This window comes from Bubalus bubalis, chromosome 5, assembly GCF_019923935.1.
Source record: "Bubalus bubalis isolate 160015118507 breed Murrah chromosome 5, NDDB_SH_1, whole genome shotgun sequence".
In the NCBI taxonomy this organism is placed as follows: Eukaryota; Metazoa; Chordata; class Mammalia; order Artiodactyla; family Bovidae; genus Bubalus; species Bubalus bubalis.
The window spans coordinates 123,154,882-123,166,919 of NC_059161.1; the positions used below are offsets into that span (position 1 = coordinate 123,154,882).

Consider the following 12,038-nt stretch of genomic DNA (forward strand, 5'->3'; position numbering starts at 1 on the left):
TGGTGTCATCTGAGTATCTGAGGTTACTGATATTTCTCCCGGCAATCTTGATTCCAGCTTGTGCTTCTTCCAGCCCAGCATTTCTCATGATGTACCCTGCATATAAGTTAAATAAGCAGGGTGACAATATACAGCCTTGATGTACTCCTTTTCCTATTTGGAATCAGTCTGTTGGCCCATGTCCAGTTCTAACTGTTGCTTCCTGAACTGCATACAGGTTTTTTAAGAGGCAGATGGTCTGGTATTCCCATCTCTTTCAGAATTTTCTGAAATTTGTGGTGATCCACAAATTTCACCACAGTTTGTGGTGATCCACACAGTCAAAGACTTTGGCATAGTCAATAAAGCAGAAATATATGTTCTTCTGGAACTCTCTTGCTTTTTCAATGATCCAGCAGATGTTGGCAATTTGATCTCTGGTTCCTCTACCTTTTCTAAAAGGAGCTTGAACATCTGGAAGTTCACGGTTCATGTATTGCTAAAGCCTGGCTTGGAGAATTTTGAGCATTGCTTTATTAGTGTGTGAGATGAGTGCAATTGTGTGGTAGTTTGAGCATTCTTTGGCATTGCCTTTCTTTGGGATTGGAATGAAAACTGACCTTTTCCAGTCCTATGGCCACTGCTGAGTTTTCCAAATTTGCTGGCATATTGAGTGCAACACTTTCACAGCATCATCTTTTAGGATTTGAAATAGCTCAGATTGGATGGTTTTTATCATTTGTTCTATGCACACTCTGAGAGTCCCTTGGACAGCAAGGAGATCAAACCAATCAATCTTAAAGGAAATCAACCCTGAATACTCATTGGAAGGACTGATGCTGAAGCTGAAACTCCAATTCTCTGGCCACCTGATGCAAACAGCTGACTCATTGGAAAAGCCGCTGATGCTGGGAAAGATTGAAGACAGAAGGAGAAGAGAATTACAGAGGATGAGATGGTTGTATGGCATCACCAATGCAATGAACATGAACTTGGGCAAAGTCCAGGAGATGGAGGGGGACAGGGAGGCCTGGTGTGCTGCAGTCCATGGGGTCACAAAGAGGCAAACACAACTTGGTGACTGAACAGCATGCACAACTTTGCCCTTCTCTTTGAAAAGACTTAGGGTTCTTGTTACCATCTTTCTAAATTCCATATATATGAATGGCAATTACACCTCTCTCCCTAAGAAGGCTGTTCAGAAGAAGATTATTGTCTGAAAATGACTCTCCCTCAGAGAAATGATTACAGATATATTAATAATATAGTGAGGCGAGTTCATTTAGACTAGAGGATGTAGTCTCTGCAGGCTCATCCATTATGTCACTACACCCTCATGACGGTTCTGCAGAGTATGCGGGACTGCCTCCTTGTTACACAGATGATAAAATCAAGGCAGCTATAAGTAACTCGCTTATGTAGCCAGATTCCATCATAACTGGTAGGAGCAGGAGTGATTCCAATCTGTGTGAGCCTTTGGCATACATAAATCACTTAAGGGCCCTTATTTTAGAAAAATGACACATTATGAAGAGACATTTCTTATGCCCTTACAAGAACCTTGGCAAAGGCCTGTACAAGTAAGGATCCCTCATGTTTCAGCTTCATGAGCTCCCTGGTAAATTTGCCTCTGGTTGAGAAGGGAGTCAATATGACTCCAGCCTGCAATCTCAATAGTGAAGGTAAACCACACAGAGAGGTCATCTCATTTTTCCCTAGTTATGGCACAAGAGAATGTAAGTTTATAAATTTGGGTATAATCCAACAAGTGGTAGACATCAGACTGGAGGGGAAAGGCATCTCTGGAAAAAGGCTATGTGCAAAAAGGACAAATGAGAGTTGACTACACTTTTGTCCTACTCTTCTTTTTTAGGTGGCTGATAGAATCTGCTCGGTGGTTGATTACTATAGACAAACCCAAAAAGGGCTTAAAAGAACTTCAAAAAGCAGCCCACAGAAATGGAAGGAAGATTGCTGGAGATACCCTAACCATGGAGGTGAGGAGGCTGGGAGTTAGTTACAAAATGCAAGAAAAACATATATGTTATTCTTTATATTATTTATATGTCATATATATCATTCGTATCCATAAGAGGAAGGGAAAGCAAGATCACAGTGGTGGTTATGAGGCTTCTTACCTCACTGTCCTGTTTCTCAACAAGTATCAACATTGTTTGTGTTAGCATTGGCAGAGAACACGTTGCTGCTAAAAGTAGACACAGATATTTTACTTAACAGAGGAAAAGATCACTAATTATTAACAACTGGAAAGACTGAGCATTGGTCACACATTAACTTGGTAAGAGAAAGTAACCAAAACTAATTTTTTCTTTCCAGTTCAATGTTCTGATAGCCTTTTTTCAGGGCAACAAGACTAGAAGGAATGTTCCATGACTGTGCAGAATAGAGCACACGGAACTTCATATTTCTGTTCATTCACTCACAAACACTTTGATCCAGGCAATCTACTGAATGCTTACCTATGGCAAGTTTGGTTCTATCCCTGGAAATATAACAGTGAACACAACAATACAAATCTCTGTTTTGTGAAAGTGACAGTCGGCTTACCTCAAGACCCAAGAGTAAAACTGAATAGGTTTGCCTCAAAGAAGTGATTTTCTTTTTTATTTTTCTTCCTAGGTAGGTAAAACATTGTGGACAATTAAGTGACTCATTCATCATATCATGCACATACATAAAATACTTATAAAAAGATTACAGTGTGTGAGACATGTTACTTGGTCATGAATAACAGAATAAGCCAGGATTCCAGCCTTCCAGAATCTTTCATATAGATATGGGGGGGAAAGTAACAGATATTTTTAAGTCTAATGTTTGCAATGATAGGGGATAGAAAGATTTCTACTGAAGACCCTGAAAAAGAGTCTACCTTTATTTTATTGGAAAAAAAATAATAATTAGCTGGTTCAGGAAGAGAAATGCAATATTTTTGGAAGCATATTCAATGACATATCTAATGAAAAGTTTTATACTCCCAAAAGAAAGCAGAGGCTCTTTTTAAAAGAGATTTGAATAAGGAGAAGCAAAATGCTTCTGAGAGTTAAGATTTGACTGAAGATGGGGGAAAGGAATCAAAGCATGCTCAGTTGTGTCTGACTTTTTGCAACTCCATGGACTGTAGCCTGTCACGTTCCTCTGTCCATGAGATATTCCTGGCAAGAATACCAGAGTGGGTTGCCATTTCCTTCTCCAGGAGATCTTCCTGACCCAGGGATTGAAGGTGTGTCTCTTACATCTCCTGCATTAGCAGCTGGGTTCTTTACCACTGAGCCACCTGGGAAGAAATCAAAGTTTCTCCCATTATGAAGCCATTACACGGGGATAATACCCCTGAGGGTCCTTGACATGATGGAGAATATGTTGGTACATGCTTCTGAAATAAAAAAGAAAACCTCTAAATTGGTATTGACCTATGGTTCTTTTAAAACGGCATTGATATAACCCTATCTCATACAAAATTAAATTGTACTAACTTATTTCTGAGGAACTATCTTTATAGTCAAGCCCAAATCTAACATTTTGCCTACCAGTTTGGCCCAGTACAGAGAATGAAAGATTTGATCTTACAAGGGCCAGGCACATAACATAAACAAGTGATACAAGCAGGAAGTAAGACAAGAATAAAGTATTATTAAAGTGAAAGGCAGCTGACAATCACCTCAGTGCCAGGGGAAGAAAGGGAGTTTTGCACAAGAGGAACAACTGAAACTTGGTTTACAAAATGGATTCACTGCATGAATGACTGCTCAGTATTGTTTAATTTGATTTTTTTTATTTTGTAAAAATAATTTAGAAATTTGTGATCTTAATCTTGTTTTAACTTCATCTGATGAATTGCCTGACACACCCATTTCAATCATAACTTAAATTTGTTCCACTTATATCCACTCAAATATCATTTTATCTTTTAAAAGAAGCATAATTGTTTTACAATGTTGTGTTAGTTTCTGCTGTACAATGAAGTGAACCAGCTATATGTATACATATATACCCTCCCTCTTGGACCTCTCTCCCACCTTCCATCCTTCCCACCCATCCAGATCATCACAGGCACCCTGTGCCATGCAGCTATCTATTTTATACATGGTAGTGTATATATGTCAATCCTAATCTCCCAATTCATCCATCCTCCCCTTCCTCTACTGAGTACATGTGTCTGTCTTCTACATCTGCGTCTATATTCCTGCCCTGCAAATAAGTTTACCTGTACCATTTTTCTATATTTCACATATATGCATTATTGATTATTCCAGTCTTGAATGTCTGAGAGCCCAGTATATAATAAATTTCTTTTCCCCAAAACACATACAACTTAGATACAATTTTAAGTTCGCAAAAAGACAGAAAGCAAAATCTTTGTTTTTCACTCCAGTGAAAATTGGAATAATCAGATCAGATCAGTCGCTCAGTCGTGTCCGACTCTTTGCGACCCCATGAATCGCAGCACGCCAGGCCTCCCTGTCCATCACCAACTCCCGGAATTCACCCAGACTCACATCCATCGAGTCAGTGATGCCATCCAGCCATCTCATCCTCTGTCGTCCCCTTCTCCTCCTGCCCCCAATCCCTCCCAGCATCAGAGTCTTTTCCAATGAATCAACTCTTCGCATGAGGTGGCCAAAACACTGGAGCTTCAGCTTTAGCATCATTCCTTCCAAAGAAATCCCAGGGCTGATCTCCTTCAGAATGGACTGGTTGGATGTCCTTGCAGTCCAAGGGACTCTCAAGAGTCTTCTCCAACACCACAGTTCAAAAGCATCAATTCTTCGGTGCTCAGCCTTCTTCACAGTCCAACTCTCACATCCATACATGACCACAGGAAAAACCATAGCCTTGACTAGACGAACCTTTGTTGGCAAAGTAATGTCTCTGCTTTTGAATATGCTATCTAGGTTGGTTATAACTTTCCTTCCAAGGAGTAAGCGTCTTTTAATTTCATGGCTGCAGTCACCATCTGTAGTGATTTTGGAGCCCAGAAAAATGAAGTCTGACACTGTTTCCACTGTTTCCCCATCTATTTCCCATGAAGTGATGGGACCGGATGCCATGATCTTCGTTTTCTGAATGTTGAGCTTTAAGGCAACTTTTTCACTCTCCACTTTCACTATCATCAAGAGGCTTTTTAGTTTCTCTTCACTTTCTGCCATAAAGGTGGTGTCATCTGCATATCTGAGGTTATTGATATTTCTCCCAGCAATCTTGATTCCAGCTTATGTTTCTTCCAGTCCAGCGTTTCTCATGATGTACTCTGCATATAAGTTAAATAAACAGGGTGACAAATATACAGCCTAGATGAACTCTTTTTCCTATTTGGAACCAGTCTGTTGTTCCATGTCCAGTTCTAACTGTTGCTTCCTGACCTGCATACAAATTTCTCAAGAGGCAGATCAGGTGGTCTGGTATTTCCATCTCTTAAAGAATTTTCCACAGTTTATTGTGATCCACACAGTCAACGGCTTTGGCATAGTCAATAAAGCAGAAATAGATGCTTTTCTGGAGCTCTTTTGCTTTTTCCATGATCCAGTGGATGTTGGCAATTTGATCTCTGGTTCCTCTACCTTTTCTAAAACCAGCTTGAACATCAGGAAGTTCACGGTTCACATATTGCTGAAGCCTGGCTTGGAGAATTTTGAGCATTACTTTACTAGCATGTGAGATGAGTGCAATTGTGCGGTAGTTTGAGCATTCTTTGGCATTGCCTTTCTTTGGGATTGGAATGAAAACTGACCTTTTCCAGTCCTGTGGCCACTGCTGAGTTTTCCAAATTTGCTGGCATATTGAGTGCAGCACTTTCACAGCATTATCTTTCAGGATTTGAAAGAGCTCAACTGGAATTCCATCACCTCCACTAGCTTTGTTTGTAGTGATGCTTTCTAAGGCCCACTTGACTTCACATTCCAGGATGTCTGGCTCTAGGTCAGTGATCACACCATTGTGATTATATGGGTCGTGAAGATCTTTTTTGTACAGTTCTGTGTATTCTTGCCATCTCTTCTTAATATCTTCTGCTTCTGTTAGGTCCATACCATTTCTGTCCTTTATCGAGCTCATCTTTGCATGAAATGTTCCTTTGGTATCTCTGATTTTCTTGAAGAGATCCCTAGTCTTTCCCATTCTGTTGTTTTCCTCTATTTCTTTGCAGTGATTGCTGAAGAAGGCTTTCTTATCTCTTCTTGCTATTCTTTGGAACTCTGCATTCAGATATTTATATCTTTCCTTTTCTCCTTTGCTTTTCGCTTCTCTTCTTTTCACAGCTATTTGTAAGGCCTCTCCAGACAGACATTTTGCTTTTTTGCATTTCTTTTCTATGGGAATGGTCTTGATCCCTGTCTCCTGTACAATGTCATGAACCTCATTCCACAGTTCATCAGGCACTCTATCTATCAGATCTAGGCCCTTACATCTATTTCTCACTTCCACTGTATAATCATAAGGGATTTGATGTAGGTCATACCTGAATGGTCTAGTGGTTTTCCCTACTTTCTTCAATTTAAGTCTGAATTTGGCAATAAGGAGTTCATGGTCTGAGCCACAGTCAGCTCCTGGTCTTGTTTTTGCTGACTGTATAGAGCTTCTCCATCTTTGGCTGCAAAGAATATAATCAATCTGATTTCGGTGTTGACCATCTGGTGATGTCTATGCAGAGTCTTCTCTTGTGTTGTTGGAAGAGGTTGTTTGTTATTACCAGTGCATTTTCTTGGCAAAACTCTATTAGTCTTTGCCCTGCTTCATTCCGTATTCCAAGGCCAAATTTGCCTGTTACTCCAGGTGTTTCTTGACTTCCTACTTTTGCATTCCAGTCCCCTATAATGAAAAGGACATCTTTTTTGGGTGTTAGTTCTAAAAGGTCTTGTAGGTCTTCATAGAACCGTTCAACTTCTGCTTCTTCAGCATTACTGGTTGGGGCACAGACTTGGATTACTGTGATGTTGAATGGTTTGCCTTGGAAACGAACAGAGATCATTCTGTCGTTTTTGAGATTGCATCCAAGTACTGCATTTTGGACTCTTTTGTTGACCATGATGGCCACTCCATTTCTTCTGAGGGATTCCTGCCCACAGTAGTAGATATAATGGTCATCTGAGTTAAATTCACCCATTCCAGTCCATTTCAGTTTGCTGATTCCTAGACTGTCGACATTCACTCTTGCCATCTCTTGTTTGACCACTTCCAATTTGCCTTGATTCATGGACCTGACATTCCAGGTTCCTATGCAATATTGCTCTTTACAGCATCGGACCTTGCTTCTATCACCAGTCACATCCACAGCTGGGTATTCTTTTTGCTTTGGCTCCATCCCTTCATTCTTTCTGGAGTTATTTCTCCACTGATCTCCAGTAGCATATTGGGCAACTACTGACCTGGGGAGTTTCTCTTTCAGTATCCTATCATTTTGCCTTTTCATACTGTTCATGGGGTTCTCAAGGCAAGAATACTGAAGTGGTTTGCCATTCCCTTCTCCAGTGGACCACATTCTGTCAAATTTCTCCACCATGACCCGCCCGTCTTGGGTTGCCCCACGGGCATGGCTTAGTTTCATTGAGTTAGACAAGGCTGTGGTCCTAGTGTGATTAGAATGACTAGTTTTCTGTGAGTATGGTTTCAGTGTGTCTGCCCTCTGATGCCCTCTTGCAACACCTACCATCTTACTTGGGTTTCTCTTACCTTGGGCGTGGGGCATCTCTTCACGGCTGTTCCAGCAAAGCACAGCCATTGCTCCTTACCTTGGATGAGGTGTATCTCCTCACCAATTGGAATAATAGACATGACTTTAAATATCTAGCAGCAGAGTATCATCAGCAGGATGAAGGGCTAGGATGGGCCAACACTTGTCTCTCCCTTAAAAACAATAATTAGCAGCTTGTTGTTGTTGTTTAGCCACTAAGTTGTGTACAACTCTTTTGCAACCCCATGGGCTATAACCCACCAGGCCTCTCTGTCTGTCTGTAGGATTTCCCAGGCAAGAACACTGGAGTGGGTTGCCATTTCCTTCTCCAGGGGATCTTCCTGATCCACATCCCCTGCACTGACAGGCAGATTCTTTACACTGAGACACCAGGGAAGCCCAAAATAAACAACTACCAACTGACAATAACAGCTCTGGAAAAAGGCTGGACTACAAGGACAAAAGAGCAGAAACACAAAAGTCAAAAGGATATCTGCATAGAAGAAGTGCAGGAAACATTTTACCTGCATCACCCTGTGCTCCAATCCAGAGTAGCTTGGTGACAGGAGGAGTCCCCATGCAGGGATCTTACCCTATGAGGAAATGGAGAGCAGAATACTTCTGCAACCCTCAACCCTCATGGACTTTTACAGACTTTGCTTCTGAGGACTCAGATAAGCTTCACCTATGCTGATCAGATGTCAGAGATACCTTGAGTCCTAGATACTGTGCTTCTTCTCCAAGGCTGACACTGTCACTGTGGTGAGAACTTTCCCCAGGAACCCCAGTCACTGTTGTGATCAAAATTCCACAGAATTAAATATCCTTTCATGACAAAAATTCTCAAAAAATCAGGTACAGAGGCAATGTACCTAAATATAATAAAGGCCATATATGACAAGCCCATAGCTAACATCATACTCAATGGTGAAAAGTTAAAAGCCTTTCTTTAAGATCAAGAACAAGATGCCCACACTCATCATTTCTATTCAACATAGTTTGAAATCCTCACCATAACAATTAGGCAAAAAATAAATAAATAAAGCCATCCAGGTCAGAAAGGAAGAAGTAAAATCAATTCTGCTTGCAGATTATGCACATTGTTGATATGAAACAAACAGACTGCTAGGTATCTCTCCAGTAAAGATGGGTTTATTCAGGATCAATAGAGAATTGCATTTCAGGGCTTGCAACTATGGTGAGCCATGTGCAAGTTCCTGCATGGCAAGGGAAAGAAAACACCTTTATAGGGAGTAAAAAGCAGTTAGGAGATCTTTTATAGTTAACAGAGAGTCCATGGCTTCATTGGTTTATCCTTGCCAGGAAAGAAAAGGAGTCTTTCTTCTTCCTATTGGGCTCTACTACTATCACAAGACATGGAAGCTCCCCCTTCTAATCTCTTGATTCTATTTAATTGAAGTTTCTGTCTATTAAGTTTATACTATAGAAAATCCTAATGACTCCATATAAAAAGCCTGTTAGAACTGATAAGCAAATTCAGTAAAGTTGAAGGATTAAAAAATCAATGTTAAAAATTAATTATATTTCTATGCACTAATAACCAACTATATGAAACAGAAATTAGGAAAGCAACCCCATTTACAATAGTAAAAAAAAACAATAAAATATTTTGGAATAATTTAAGCAAGGAGGTTCAATTTTTCTGTATACAGAAAACTATAAATATTAATGAAAGAAACTGAAGACACAAATAAATGGAAAGATATTCCATGTATTGGCCTGGAGTAATTAACATTGTGAAAGATCCATACTACCCCCAAGTAATATACAATCTCTCCCCAAGCAATCTCTATCAAAATTCAAATGCATTTTTCTTTGAAGTAGAAAAAAACTATCCTAAAACTTGTACGGTACCACAAAAGACCCTGAATAGCCAAAGCAATCCTGAAAAAGAAGAACAAAGCTGGAGGTATCACACATCCTGATTTCAAACTATATCACAAAATTATAATAATCAAAACAGTATGGTGCTGGCATAAAAACAGGCACAAAGAATGGTGGATCAGATAGAAAGCCCAGATACAAACCCATACATAAATGTTCAACAAGATTTTAATAAGGAACACACAATGAGGAAAGAATAATCTCTCCAATAAATAGCATTGGGGCAATTGGATATTCATATGCAAAAGGATGAAACTGAGTCCCAGTCTCACACAACTCAGAAAAATTAACTTCAAATACATTAAAGACTTAAAGGTAAATCCTAAAAGCATATTAGAGATACCAAGGGAACATTTTATGCAAAGATAGGCTCAATAAAGGACAGAAATGGGAGGGACCTAACAGAAGCAGAAGATATTAAGAAGAGATGGCAAGAATACACAGAAGAACTATACAAAAAAAGATTTTCACGACCCAGATAATCATGATGGTGTGATCACTCACCTAGAGCCAGACATCCTGGAATGTGAAGTCAAGTGGGCCTTAGAAAGCATCACTACGAACAAAGCTAGGGAGGTGATGGAATTCCAGTTGAGCAATTTCAAATCCTGAAAGATGATGCTGTGAAAGTGTTGCACTCAATATACCAGCAAATTGGAAAACTCATCAGTGGCCACAGAACTGGAAAAGGTCAGTTTTCATTCCAATCCAAAGAACGGCAATGCCAAAGAATGCTCAAACTACCACACAATTGTACTCATCTCACATGCTAGTAAAGTAATGCTCAAAATTCTCCAAGTCAGGCTTCAGCAATATGTGAACCATGAACTTCCAGATGTTCAAGTTCGATTTAGAAAAGGCAGAGGAACCAGAGATCAAATTGCCAGCATCCACTGGATTATGGAAAAAGCAAGAGAGTTCCAGAAGAACATTTATTTCTGCTTTATTGACTATGCCAAAGCCTTTGACTGTGTAGATCACAATAAACTGTGGAAAATTATGAAAGAGATGGGAATACCAGACCACCTGACCTACCTCTTGAGAAACCTGTATGCAGGTCAGGAAGCAACAGTTAGAACTGGACATGGAACAACAGACCGGTTCCAAATAGGAAAAGGAGTATGTCAAGGCTGTATATTGTCACCCTGCTTTTTTAACTTATATGCAGAGTACATCATGAGAAATGCTGGGCTGGAAGAAGCACAAGCTGGCATCAAGATTGCCGAGAGAAATATCAATAACCTCAGATATGCAGATGACACCACCTTTATGGCAGAAAATGAAGAAGAACTAAAGGGTCTCTTGGTGAAAGTGAAAGAGGAGAGTGAAAAAAAAAAAAAAGTGGGCTTAAAGTTCAACATTCAGAAAACTAAGATCATGGCATCTGGTCCCATCACTTCATGGCAAATAGATGAGGAAACAGTGGAAACAGTGGCTGCCTTTCTTTTTCTGGGCTCCAAAATCACTGCAGATGGTGATTGCAGCCATGAAATTAAAAGAAACTTACTCCTTAGAAGGAAAGTTACGACCAACCTAGACAGCATATTAAAAAGCAGAGAGATTACTTTGCCAACAAAGGTCCATCTAGTCAAGGCTATGGTTTTTCCAGTGGTCATGTATGGATGTGAGAGTTGGACAATAAAGAAAGCTGAATGCTGAGGAATTGATGCTTTTGAACTGTGGTGTTGGAGAAGTGTCTTGAGAGTCCCTTGAACTGCAAGGAGATCCAACCAGTCCATCCTAAAGGAGATCAGTCCTGGGTGTTCAATGGAAGGACTGATGTTGAAGCTGAAACTCCAATACTTTGGCCACCTGATGTAAAGAGCTGACTCATTTGAAAAGACCCTGATGCTGGGAAAGATTGAGGGCAGGAGGAGAAGGGGACGACAGAGGATGAGATGGCTGGATGACATCACCGACTCGATGGACATGGGTTTGGGTGGACCATGAGAGTTGGTGATGGACAGGGAGGCCTGGCGTGCTGCGGTTTATGGGGTCATGAGGAGTCAGACATAACTGAGCGACTGAACTGAGCTGAACTGAAAAGCATAAAACTCCTGAGGTGGGGAGGTGCGGGGGTGGGTAGAAACAGGAAAAAAGCTTCTTGACATGAGTCTTGGCAATGTTTACTGAATAAGACACCAAAAGCATAAGCAACAAAAGCAAAAATAAAAAGGTAAGACGGCATCAACTAAAGAGCCTCTGCACAACTGAGAAAACAATGGTTTGAAAAGGCAATGTACAACTTGGGAGAAACTAATGTATGGCAAAACCACTACAATATTGTAAAGTAATTAGCCTCCAATTACAATAAATAAATTTATATTAAAAAATAAGTGTCAAACCATATATCTGATTAGGGGTTAATATTCAAAAAATATAAAGAAACTATTAACTTGTATCAAAAAAGCAAATAATTCAATTTTAAATGAGCAAAGGATCTGAATAGACATTTTTCTAAAGAAGA

General features: G+C 40.0%; 1 protein-coding gene across 1 annotated transcript in view; it reads left to right on the forward strand.

Annotated features, from left to right (window-relative positions):
- LOC112585203 (solute carrier family 22 member 9-like) overlaps nt 1–12,038 on the forward strand; it is a 38,791-nt gene that overhangs the window by 17,529 nt on the left and 9,224 nt on the right. Inside the window, 1 exon segment of the mRNA XM_044943635.2 lies at nt 1,853–1,976. Coding sequence (XP_044799570.2) covers nt 1,853–1,976 — 124 coding nt within the window.